This window comes from Artemia sp. Qi Xiang Cuo, chromosome 15, assembly GCF_049724085.1.
Source record: "Artemia sp. Qi Xiang Cuo chromosome 15, ASM4972408v1, whole genome shotgun sequence".
In the NCBI taxonomy this organism is placed as follows: domain Eukaryota; kingdom Metazoa; phylum Arthropoda; class Branchiopoda; order Anostraca; family Artemiidae; genus Artemia; species Artemia sp. Qi Xiang Cuo.
The window spans coordinates 3432352-3446508 of NC_142808.1; the positions used below are offsets into that span (position 1 = coordinate 3432352).

General features: G+C 35.1%; 1 protein-coding gene across 1 annotated transcript in view; it reads left to right on the top strand.

Moving 5' to 3' along the window:
- Nucleotides 1-14157, top strand: part of twr (signal peptidase complex catalytic subunit SEC11 homolog C twr) — a 41079-nt gene that overhangs the window by 23708 nt on the left and 3214 nt on the right. The window contains exons 3-4 of the mRNA XM_089101715.1: nucleotides 450-596; nucleotides 11968-12145. Coding sequence (XP_088957841.1) covers nucleotides 450-596; nucleotides 11968-12145 — 325 coding nt within the window. The remainder of the gene's footprint in view (nucleotides 1-449; nucleotides 597-11967; nucleotides 12146-14157) is intronic.

Sequence of the window (14157 nt, forward strand, 5' to 3'; positions counted from 1 at the left end):
TATTACAAGGTTTTACTTAAAAGGAAACTTTTGATTTTTTAAGTATGAGTGGCCCTAGCGTTCAAAATTCCTTTGATGAGATCGTGTTTAACCGTTTGTCTTACGATTAGTGGAATTTAGCCTAGCCTACTTTAGAGTTTTTAGGGTTTGTTTTGTTCACTCTTGTGCTGGCAATCCCAAGATCCATTGTGGTTATCTTCATAATGTCTGCTTGCGAAGTTTTAGGCCAAAGGGAAAGGTTGATGTTTTTTTTTAATATGAGCGGCCGTAGCCTATAAACTTCCAGTAATCAAATTTTTTAGTCTTTTCTGTTATGGCTAGTGGAATTTGCCTACGTTAGAGTATGCACAGTCTTAGGCTAAAGGATTTTTTTTTTAATAATATGAGGGACATTTGCTTTCAAAATTTATGTGATAAAACTTTGTTTAATATTTCTGTTTTATGATTAGTGGAAGCATGGAGCCAGCGTTTCACCGGGGAGATTTACTATTTTTAACAAATCAAGAAGAGCAAGTCAGGGTTGGCGAAATCGTTGTTTTCAAAATTGAAGGACGTGACATTCCTATTGTGCATAGGGTTATAAAGGTCCATGAAAGGTATATATTCATTTATTTTTATATATTTATTTGTTTTTCTTTTTATTTGAATAATCTTCTGCAATTATAGTCTACAATCATATTTCCCTCAACATTCCCTGAAAGGGTCAACTTAATGCTCTAAGCCGTCGCTGAGATATTGCTGATACTTTCTTTTGACAACCTGCATACACATAATTTGTTTTGATGTAGTTCAACATCTCCTTCAACATTTCCAGAAAATTTTCCCTTAATACCCTTATCCCTTGTAGAAGTAGTATACTAACAGTAGAAGCAGTATTAGTAGCCTGGACATACATCTTTTGATTAGTTCGAAATCCCCCCTCAACGTGTCCTGAAAGTTTCAGCTTTATGCTCTAAGCCGTTCTTGAGATATTGCTGAAACACCCTTTTGTCAACATGCATGCAGGTTGTGTGTTTCATTTAGTTCAAACTCCCCCTGGATATTTCCTGAAAGTTTCAATTTAATGCTCCAAGCCGTTTTTGAGACATTAGTGACACACTTTTGGCAACATGCATGCATACAGTGCGTTTTGATTGAGTTCAAACTCCGCCTAAACATTCTCGGAAAGCTTCACCTTCGTATCCTTACCCTCAGTAGTAGTATTTATCGCAGTAGCAGGAGTAGTAGTAGTAGTAGTACTAGTATGCACGTAGTGATTTTTGGTTAGCTCAATCCCCCCCCCTAACATATCCTGAAATTTTCAGCCGAATACTCAAAGCAGTTACTGGGACTTTGCTGGTATGTCCTTTCGACAACCTGCATTCACATAGTGTGTTTTGATTTAGTTCAACATTCTCTGACATTTTTACATTAATACCGTTAGCTTTCTTAGTAGTAATAGCAGTAACAGTAGTAGTGGTAGCATTCACATAATGCCTTTTGGTCTGTTTAATATTTCCCAAAGCCTTATAAGTTTCAACTTAATACTCTAAGCTTTCGCTAAGATATTGCTGATATGCGCTCTTGAGAACCTGTATGCTCACAATGTGCTTCAATTTAAAGAAAAAATTCAACTGAAAAAATGCCACATAGAAGATCCAACTCATTGATCTCTTATGGCACATGTGCTTTAATAGCATATGTGCTTTAATAGCACATATGACATATAATAGCACATAAAAAATTATAATAGCAATAATAAATAATTTTTTAATAATAAAAATTAATAGCACATAAATAATAGCACATAAACAATTCAACTGAAAAAATGCCATGTAGAAGATCCAGCTCATTGATCTCTTATCGCACATGTGCTTTAATAGCATATGTGCTTTAATAGCACATATGACATATAATAGCACATAAAAAATTAATAATAAAAAAATTATAATAGCAATAATAAATAATTGTTTAATAATAAAAAATTAATAGTATATAAAAAATTTAACTGAAAAAATGCCACGTAGAAGATCCATCTCATTGATCTCTTATCGCACATGTGCTTTAATAGCATATGTGCTTTAATAGCACATATGCTCACAGTGGCTTTAATTTTAGAAAATTAACTGAAAAAAATGTCACGTAGAAGATCCAGGTCATTGATCTTTTCAAGAGGAAGATTTAAAGGTCTTCTGCTTGATTCCGGAGATGGGGGACCAACATTGCACCTTTTTATGAACAGCTTCTTATCCCAGATGGGATTATTTGACTAGATGTCGTTGGGTCTGATCTAACGCACTATATAGCCAGACTCCTTTTCAAAAATGGCCACTCGTTTAAAACTTCAGCTGAGAGAGAATTTGTTTGAGTTATGAAAGAGGGACTTTCATAAGTTTCGCTAAACATTTGAAGAAGAAATAAAATATCCTGAGGAATCTATAGAAACATGCTATGAACTTCCTGATGGAGGAGTGATAGAGATTGCTAACCAAAGATTTAAATGCCAAGAGACTCGAATTTTTAGCCCTATGGGCTGTAAATAATCTTGCCTGTGAGTAGCAGCTAATTTATGCCTCCATTAATAAGTTTGATGTGAACATAGAAAAAAGAATATATAATAAAATTATTTTCTTTTTGAGCAATTCTTTATAGAACGGAGGCTGTGTAAGGAGCTGACTTTGTTTCTTCTTAAAAACAGAGGAATGAATATCATAATCCATCAAATGCACGGGATTGGGCGTCAATCAACACTGAACTATATCGAGATAGTGTTCCTATAATCCTTTTTAGATTAAGGTACCCTTTGTCCTGCTGATCAAGCACTCACTACTGCCCGCTGAGGAAAAACGAATCCTCTTTGATATTTATTGTACAGAGAAATGTCACACTGTAAAATATGCAGAATCTCGTGCTGTTCTATTAAAGTGTTGCCATCTAGGAACTACTCCCAAGTAGGAGGAAAATAATGGTCTCTCTCAATCACATGATTCAAAAAAGTTTTGGCTACATCTATGGATTGAATGCGACCGACCGCTATCCGGTCCTATTAATGCTATCCATATTGCAACAAAGAAGAAGTTTGCTAAGGAGCTTCAAAATCACCGCCAGCCCTAAAAGTCAAAGATAACCCGTATTTCCTTTGGTCGTCGCTCCATCGAAAAATCCCTATAACTTCCCTTCTGTTTCTGCTGCCGATATCCCTTTATCGGATTGGTATTTTTTTCTATGAGGTCAAACATGAAACATTCCAAAAACTACAAACATAATACTTAAGATTTGGTCATGAATTCAACGCTGAAAAATCCGACGTAGTCCTTTTTAACTGGAAAGGCCCATTTCCTGATGAAATTGTACTTAGAAAATCAAAGAACCGCCGGTCTGACCTAATCATTTATCTTGGTATTCCCATTGGAAATACCTTTTCTCATACTCGTCATCTCCTAAAAGAATACATCAGATGCCGCATATAAGCTTAATACGCTTCGGTAGTCTCCCCTAATCTGTATTTTAATCGCTGTCATCTGTCAACCCTATACAACACTGTTGCTCTCCCCCATATCTATATTGCACCCTTCTGGAAGATTCTTACACACCCTAATAAATTGAAAATCCGCTTCACTTTCTTCCGTTTCGCATAGTACTTACTGAGATATCCAATTTGGAGTCGCAGTTCAAAGCTCATTAATAGTCTTTATGTAGCAGATCCTACTATAGCTGTTGCTAACCTTGTAGAAAAACATAACCAAAAGATTTCAAACCATACTCGACAAAAACTCCCTTTACACTAGTTATTTTTATACATTGCCGTTGCTCTTCTTCACTTATGTTACAAGTCCCTGTTTTCTTCTTTATGTTTGTGTTTACTGAATTATCTTTCGTCCTAGAATATATAATACTCTCTTTTTCTTTTTTTCGTAGTTCTGCCTCCTAGCAGCAACTTTATAAGAAATTTAAAATAAATTTTCTTGTGAAATATTATCGCATTTAATCAGCAGTTGTACCGAACCAATCCTGCTCAATTCATCCTAAGTGCTATACTGTGGTGTTTCTCCTCCCAATAGTATAGTGCAGAAGGTTTGATATCATTCTATATCCCTTCTTGTTTTAGTTTTGTTTTTGTTTAAAGCTTTTTCCAATAGGCAATGATTAGAAGTCCTCCAAAAAAAGTCCCCCTAGATCCCACCTCAATTGCCAGTGAAAGTGGTACTCGTTTTGGCTGGTCAAGCACTCTATCTCAAAGTTCAAATGATAGCTACAATTCTGAGAATAGGACAATGATAAGTGTAGGGGCTAATAAGTGTAGGGTAAATAAATGATGATAATGGGTTTCAAGAGGTCCTTTCTAGAAGCTTCAAAAAAAAGGTAAAAAATCTCCCCAATCAAATGCATTTCCCCTCTCCATGCCCAAGATCCTCCCTCCAAAAACTTAGGAATTTACCTTAAAATTATTCCTACTACCCCCTTTGGAATAAAAAAGATTACTGCAATAAGAGTTGCAATTTTCAAATTGATAAAATCAATGTTCTCTCTTACGATTAACCGTGATGGATCTCTGCTAATAGCTGTCCAAGATCGGAAATCAGCAGACACAATAATTAACCTAAAATCCCTTCTGAATACCCCAATTAGTGCATCTAAATGGAACCCAAAACAATCACCAACAAAAAATAGTAGTTTATAATATTCCCCCAGAGATATCCATTCAGGAGTTAAAAGAAGGGCTCTCAGATAGGGCTGGCAACTCAATCCCAGTTCAAGATGTTCCCCAACTTGGCAAACCTAACTTTAATGGCCTAAAAACTAGTAGATCCTTCTTATTCACACTGGAGGAAAACATTAGTATCCCAGAAAAGTTATTCCTATTTGGGCAAATCAAACCACACAAGGAATACAAACCTAAGCCTATCCAGTGTCAGAAGTGTCTCAAACTGGGACACACAACAAACAAATGCAATGAAATTCTCCTATAGTGTAATAATTGTAAAGCATACCATCCTAATGAGTCGACAACTTGCACCAACACTCAGTCTACATGTATCAATTGCAAAGGCCCACATGAATCTACAAATAAATCACTATGCCCTGCATGTAAGAAAAGAGCTCTAACACTCCAAATAGTAACAGAGAAGGCCATCCCATACCCCTTTGAAGCAATGGAAGCAAATGCTGCCCAACAATACCAAGTAAAGCCCGTAATGAAACCAACCAAATCCCCCAAGTCAAACGCCCCCAATGCATCCAGTACCCCGTATAAAACACCATCTTGTAAGCCCCCTAGCTCACATCCCTATCAGAAGGAATCACCAAGTCAACAAGCCTCCTTGTCCGGTGAGATGAGGTCAGCCTTGCCCCCCCCCCCCTCCCAAGAAGAAACAAACCAGAAACACTACCAGGAATTATTTCCTTAACTGACAAACAGGATGAACAACCAAACATGCAATCCCCTAATATATGCTTATTCATTCTAAACAGTAATGCAGTTCAGGCCATGAACATACATTAACTACAGAAAACAAAAATCATTGCAGAATCGGCAAAAATCTACACCACCAATTATATGCTCATTCAAGCAAAAAAAGATCTTACTTTGCTTTTAACAAAATTGAACATTGATGCACAGTTATATGAAAAATAAATCAACAATACAACACATATTAGTATTCCAGTGGAACATAAGATCGCTCGCAGAAAATAAGCTAAATGAACTAATATCTTTTATGAATAATAATTTCATTAATATTGCTTGCCTCTAGGAAACTCATTTAACACAAAATCAACAAATTAAGTCTCTGGGATATACTATCCTGAGAAAGGATAGATCATCAGAGAGAAAAGGAGGTGGTGTAGCTCTATTAGTTAAAAATAATATAAAATTCTGTGGCATCAATTTTCCATGTTTTGCTAATGATGTTGATGCAATTGGTATCAGTGTTTGGCTGAATAATATAAAAACCTACATAATAAGCTTTTATAACCCTAATGGCCAAACTACAGATGCCATGGATTTCTTTAATTATATAAATAATTCTAACATGTTAAAAAACATCATTATTTGTGGAGATTTCAATGCCCACAGCCTTTTGCGGCGAAATAAGCCAGCAAATATAGCTGGTAAATTGATTCAGTATATGACTTCAAATAATAACGAATTAGCTGTTGCTACCCCACCAAACCTGAATACTTATTTCAACCCCAAAAGTGGCAGATTCTCCACAATTGACCTACAAATTGTGTCATTAAATATTTTGAATAAAATTTATATAAATTAAATTGATAGTCTATGTACTGACCACTTTGCTATAGTGTGCTCCCTAAATGAACCTGCTGAAACTCTACCACATACCTCCAAATATATCAACACTAAAGCAAATTGGTCTATGTTCCAAAATAAGCTAAATGATGAAATCACAAGTTTCACCCAAAATTCATACATTTCAAACCCAACAGTTGACACACATGCTGAAGTATTGACATCTTTACTAATAAATACAGCTAATCATGCTATCCCCAGGACAGCACCTAAGACAACATACCCTAAACACATTCCTAAAGCCTGGTGGACAAATGAGTGCCAAAATAAATGGAGAATAAAAAAGGCAGCTAGGACAGAATTCATAAAAAAACCATCACCTACTACATATTTAAAAAAATTACAAGCAGAATCTAACCTATAAAGGACTATAATAGATGCTAAATATAATTACAGGAATAATTTTGCAAATAATCTCTCCAGAGAAACACATGAGCCAATCATACATAAAGTCATAAGCCACATCTGTGGGAAAAAGATTTCCCCCAACCCACTCCAGTATGAGCTTATACATAATAATACCCATTATGACAATGATAATGAAAAAGCTAAGCTATTTGCAACTCTTTTTGTTAATAAGCTAACATCAAATAATCGAAGCAAAATGTCCCCAATTCCTATGAATCCAAGTTACCAACCACGCCCAGTATCCGAGTATATAAGTAGTCCATTTTCAATCCAGGAAATGAATAATGCAATACATCATATTAGGACCAAAACTAGCGGCAGCTAAGACAATATACACCCTACATGGATAAAGAATCTCACCCCTTCATACAAACAAGAACTGCTCAATTGTTATAATCACGCTTGGGCATCTTCTAAGTTCTCCAATATATGGAAATATTCGTCCCTCATACCAATCCTAAAGAAAAAATAAACCCAAAGAGAACCCTGAGTCCTATAGGCCCGTAATGATTAATCCTGTGATGGGGAAAATAATGCAGAAAATTATATACCACTAACTTCTCTGGTCTGTTGAAAAAAACAATCTGATTCCTCACACCCACATTGGATTCAGGAAACACCACTTCTTGGCAGATGCTTCTATTTTGTTAAAAAATGCCATGAGTAAATCATTCTCAAAAAATATTGTCCTATAAGGAATTTTACTGGATTTTGAAGGGGCTTATAAAAATTTGATCCACCAAATCCTTTTAAACAAACTTGCAAACCTTGAACTACCCCCCAAGCTAGTATCCTTTATAAAATCCTTCATACAAGTGCAAAGTTTCATAATTTGTGATGGTTCGGCCTCTTCACTCCAAAAGACAACAACCAAAGGACTACCTCACGAAGCAGTCTTCAGTTGTCACCCGTTTGCCCTATATCTCTGGGACACGAGCCTCCCCCACACAAACCTACAATATACTGATGATCTGGTGTTATGGTCATCTGGCAACACCTTTGAGATAGCACAGTCAAATCTCCAAATGTCACTTTTCCAATTTGAAAAATTATCTCAACATTCAGATTTACCCATTGCACCTACCAAGTCAAAAATAATCCAATTTCACTGGAAGCGAAACCATGTTAATGCAAAACTAACTCTAAATAAAACAACTATTCCAGAAGATAATCATATTAATTACCTAGGTCTCATGCTTGACCAAAACCTTAATTTCCACCTCCACATTTCAAACACAATAAAAAAATGCTATAGAAAAACAAATATACTAAAAAGACTTCTTTCCACACCCTGGGGCTGTAAGGAGAAAACCTTGCTCCAGTTTTATAAATCACATATAATACCCCGTATTGACTATGGGCTCATCGCATATGGTGCACGTGCAAAGATCCAGATGAAAAAAATTGAAACAGCACAAAATGATATGATACGCTTCATATTTGGACTTAGGAAATCCACAAGCAGTAAGTTTCTGCTTATGGAGAGTGAATTAACAACAATAAGCGAGAGACGTAGTTTTCTCTTGACAAAATATCTTACAAAAATTGTATTAAATAGCTCACACACCCTACATAATTGTCTAAGAAATCCAGCCATGTATAGAGGCATTGCAGATGAGTATGCCAACATTCAGAAGAAGTTCCTCGTACCAGCAAAGTCTATTGCACCTACTTTCCTCCAATCCCCTCCATGGAATTGATCAAGTCCCATAATAAATACTAATTTCTTAAAGTGGAATAAATATTTAACCCACATTGATTGTGTCCAGAAAAAAATTGCTGAACTGAATACAAGTACCTATAAAAATCATTTCAAAATATTTTTTGATTGTTCCAAAATGAATGAGAAGGTTGTAAGTGGTGCCTTCTTTCCTCTCCTGAACATTGCACTGGGTGAGAGATTATATAATAATTTATCTATAATGTCTGCTGAGGTAAATGCCATAATCATGGCATTAGAACACACTAAGGAAAACCAACCTTTGATTGCAAATTCAAATAAAATTATTGTGTATTCCGACTCTTTATCCAGCCTTGAGTTGCTGGCCTCAGCTCCTCAGTATAAGCTGGACATTGACAATTATCATTGTCTCAGTATTATAGATAATCTTGCTTCAAGTGGCATAAAAACTTATTTTCAGTATATTCCTAGCCACTGATTGATTACCACATAAGTGGTAATCATCAGGTTGATTAAATAGCAAAAAATTCTATAAATATTGACCAGCCAAGTGGGAGACCAATCTCGATTAGAGATATTTACCGATGGAGGCTATCAGATATTAATTTTAATAAGATTAATCCTATCCTTTCCCCCTTTCCCAATAAGTATATTTCTAAAATTTATCATAGAATTCGTTCTGGAACAAATGGACTGAATTTTTTTGCATTCTCGTATAAGTTTTCTAATTCAAGTGGTTCATTTCCCCTGTCCCCTCTTTGCAGGCATTGTAATATGAATTATGAAACAATTGACCATTGCCTATTTGAATGTAATATGCTGACGTCTGCACAACATACCTTGCTTTGCAAACTGTTAAAATGCTTCAAACACCACAAAATCTCACTATCGGCCAAGAGCCTAGCCAACTATACCTGCACAGAGAGCATAGAAATCGACATCTATCAACTCATAATTGAACTCCTAGAGTCGAAATATCTACTGAAAGAGATTTGATAATATCTAATAACCATGAGGCAATCAAGCCAGTAGCTCTGTAGCCCACAGAGTGAAGCAAAAGGAAAAGGGCTAAATAGTATCTCTGAAAAGCCCGCCTGCTGTTTAAATAGAAGAAGAAGAGCTCTCCGTCTTCTTGTTGCATGAAGACGGGTTTCCGATAAACAAATAATAATAATTACGATAATAATGATAATAATAATAATCATTATTATTTTGTTTGTATTAAAACATTAGTTACACTTATACATTGCCGTTGCTCTTCTTCTTCACTTATGTTACATGTTCTTTTGTTCTCATTTATTTTTGTGTTCATTGAATTGCTCTTCGTCCTAGAATGGATAGTGCTCTTTTTTCCTTGTGTTTTTTTTTGTAGTGCTCCGTAATTTCTGTTGTTTGAAAACGGGTTTCCAATGAGTAATAACAGTTGAAAAAAAAATATGAAATATAAAAAAATTTGATGAAATTATAATACTTTATTAACCAAATTATAGAAACTACAGAGGTATTTTACCCCCACCCCTAATGTGCAAATATATAGCTGAAATTTGTTTGTAAAAAAAAAAACATCGACAAAAAAAAAACGGTTATGCGTAGTTTCTACTTAGATGAAGAAAATTAGAGAGGGGGTATTTCATACAAGTACCCCTCCAAGTTTACTTTATTATTGCTAAAACACTTTTCTAAATCATTCACCATCTGAAACTGGACAGCTCAGCATACAGTTTTTCAATTATTTAATAATAAAATAATTAATAATTTAAAATTGATTGACTATCTAATAATTTGACTCGATGGGTATTTGGCACCCTCTGGACCAAAATTGTCCTTATGCACCGCAAAATGTCAGAAAACGCCAATTTGCTATGGGATAATCTTTTTGGCGTCTTAGGTTAATTTTTGTCCAGATACTATGAGCTAGGCTTTGTTCTTTTCTGGGTTGCCACTACTGTATATAAATTATATACAGTATAATCACAACTCGGTAATAATTGACTACTACAGTTTTGGCGTTTATAAAAGCTCCGCCCATATCCTCGTCCGTCCTCGTCCATCAAAAATTCAGTATATATTACCCTGGAACACGTGTTTTGGCAGAAACTTTCTCAAAATGCCTTTGAAACCAAATCGAGACTTTGCAGCCTACTTGTAATTTCTAAAAAACATCTAATAATAACATTACCATACTAATTAACGATTTTTATACATGTATTGGAATAAATTAATTTAAAGTTAGATTCTTTAAAATTTAGTGTTACAAAGGTAAAGCCAGGTTTCGCATTCAAGAGAAATCTGACTTGTCTACCCATGAAAAAATCTAATGTCGCTTATGGTTCTAGGTTGTCCGGAGCACTTGCATCTTGGTCCGGCTTTGTATAATGGTTGAAATAGGGAATGATTGCACTGTGTAAATGTATATACAGTGGTTGCCACTAAGGAGGTAAACATGATAAAGTTAAACTAGTTTTGGACTAAAATCGGGGGTTTGGCGCAAGGTTGGTACTTTGTCCTAATTCATTTCCCCAACAAATTGAAAGGTATCTAGGATCGGGGATGCAGCTTGATAACTCCTGTGCCCTAGGAAAAGCGGTAAAAGCAATGTAGATGACTTAGTAGTAACTTCATGTGAATAGGGTAGCCGTAGCTGCAGGTATGTGCCCAATGGCTTCAGACTGATTTCCTTCCCAAAGTCTCATGGTTTTTCAATGGAATTCATCAATTTTATTTTTTGAAATAGTCTACGGATCGTTTTGGGTACCCGTCTGAAAGACTGAATGCCTGACTAACAGTAAGCTGAATGAAAGATGTGATTCTATACTGCTTTGTAGAGCTATAATGAGAGTAAGGTTGAGATGGGTAGAACAAGTTCTGGATGAAGGATGACAGATTGCCAACATTTTACGACAAAAAACTGACAAACACTCAGTTATTTTAATAAAACCTTGTAAGCGATTAATGAAGATTAAAAAATGTTTTTCTGTCATGCGTTTAGTATATAATATGTTCTGAATCTAGACGGCAGCAAATTTTTGACTAAACGTGACAATAACAACATTGACGACAGAGTTCTTTATGCTCCTGGGCCAGTTTGGCTACAAAGAGGTGACGTCAATTTATGGAATTGTGCATTAAAATTGATAAACTTTCTTTTTCACAGAGAAAACAGGACGGCTAAATTTTGACTAAAGGTGACAATATTAACGTCGATGACAGATGTCTTTATGCTCCTGGGCAAGTTTGGCTACAAAGAGGTAACGTCATGGAATCGTGCATTAAAACTGATAAACTTTCTTTTTTCACAGAGAAAACGGGACGGCTAAATTTTGACTAAAGGTGACAATATTAACGTCGATGACAGATGTCTTTATGTTCCTGGGCAAGTTTGGCTACAAAGAGGTAACGTCATGGAATCGTGCATTAAAACTGATAAACTTTCTTTTTTCACAGAGAAAACGGGACGGCTAAATTTTGACTAAAGGTGACAATATTAACGTCGATGACAGATGTCTTTATGCTCCTGGGCAAGTTTGGCTACAAAGAGGTGACGTCATGGAATCGTGCATTAAGACTGATAAACTTTCTTTTTTCACAGAGAAAACGGGACGGCTAAATTTTTGACTAAAGGTGACAATAACAACGTTGACGACAGAGGGCTTTATGCTCCTGGACAAGTTTGGCTACAAAGAGGTGACGTCATTGGCCGGGCTAAGGGTTTTCTTCCTTTTGTTGGAATGGTTACTATAGTTATGAATGAATATCCGAAATTTAAGGTATCACTATCTTTTTCTTTCTTGCATTTCTACTATTTTACTTAATGATCTTATTATACTGTGCTTATTTATGCTTGGCCATATTTGGCTAAGCTCTAAAAGTTTAGCCAGAGTCGATCTAGCTCCAATTGGCTACTTAACAAAATTCGGGGAAGGTGAACAGAAGGGTGTACGAAAATAGGATGGATGGCCCCTAACCGTCCATTGCACTTCCCGGCTGGAGGGCCAAGAAACAACAAAGAATCAGCACTGCGAGTAGGGACTGTAAAGTCTAGTGCCGCACCCTTTACCTTTTTTTAACCTTTATTCGAATTTATTATAACATCTAAATCTTATCTTATCCTGAGTTGAAGATAACCCCATCTCTTCCTGTTTTTGCATTTTCTCTATTTTACCTAATAATTTTGCTTGACTGTGATTTATTATTAAATTTGGATATATCGTAATATCTGCAGTTTAGAGTAACCCTATATCTTCCTTTTTCTGCATTTCTGCTATTTTCTTAATTATCTTACTATTACTTTCTTAATTATCTTCCTTTATTATTCTTTATACAGCTCCAGATATTTTTATACATAACCTATGTAATTATATAGGCTATACGTAGTTAATATAAAGACACATGTCTGTGTGGATTAGTACATTATATATATATATATATATATATATATATATATATATATATATATATATATATATATATATATATATATATATATATATATATATATATATATATATATATATATATATATATATATATATATATATATATATATATATATATATATATATATATATATATATATATATATATATATATATATATATATATATATATATATATATAAAATGTCTATATGCTTTGGCAAGATGGATAAGTCACGTCATATATTACTAATAAATAAGGTCATTTAAACAGGAATTTTTGTAAATGTAATTTTTTCATTTTGTTGGCAAAAGAAAGAAAAATTATACATTCTGATCAGCTTCTGTTTCATATGGTGTTAACCACGGTATATATACAGAAATTGACAACATATATACCCTGTATATGTGTATATTGAGAATATGGTGTCCGGCTAATTCCTCTTTGTAAAATCCCCCTTGCGGACAATTCTCCCCCCTCCCACGGACACTTTTCCCTCCCCCAATTTTACCAAAAATCCAAGGGGAGGAGGGCAAGGGGTACCAGGAGCTTTGTCTTTTTTTTCCAAGATTTGAATGGGAACATTTTCTATTTTTCTTTTATATACATTTTCAATGTTTTCTTCATTTTTTTGGAGGGTGTGCTGATAAATATAGAAGGAGGTTTGAGGGAAAGGGGGTAGAAATCAATCTATAATCTCCTTTCCTTCCTGAGAATATTTTGTAGCAAGTCTGTAATATGAGTGGTGCGGGGCGATAGCTCTCCTCTTTTTGCAGACAAAAACTTGTGTGGAACATAAAGGATTACGTTTTTGAGCTTGCCGGATAAATGGCCGAGTGGCGGGGATATCATGAACGCTGTCAGGAAGTTTGTTTTTACCGAAATTTAATTGGGAATATTTCTAGTTCTCCCACTATATATTTTTAAAATTTACTTCGTTTTTCAAAGGGGGGATATTGACCCCCTGCCTTCTCACTCCTCTCCTGGCGTCCACTGCAGATATCCCTACTGGATGTTTTAGACCCCTACTCGTCCTAATAAATGTTTGGAGGAGTGTACTTTCTTGGGGGTTGGTTACCTTTACTGAACCATTGTTATGGGAATATTAAATTTGACTCGCATAAATATTCTGCAAGTTGAAAAGGGAGGAATAGCCTCCTCACATTTAAGACAGTCTTAAATCAAACAGTTTGTAATACTAAACTAATAATAATAATTTTTGCCCTCTTTCGATACAGGACCCGGCTCACCCGGCTCAATGGTAACCGAAACTCTAGAAAACGGGTTTTTGATACCAATAGATACATCAAAAGAATCAGGTTTTCATGCTGATTTCAAATATATAACTTTCATCAAGTCTAGT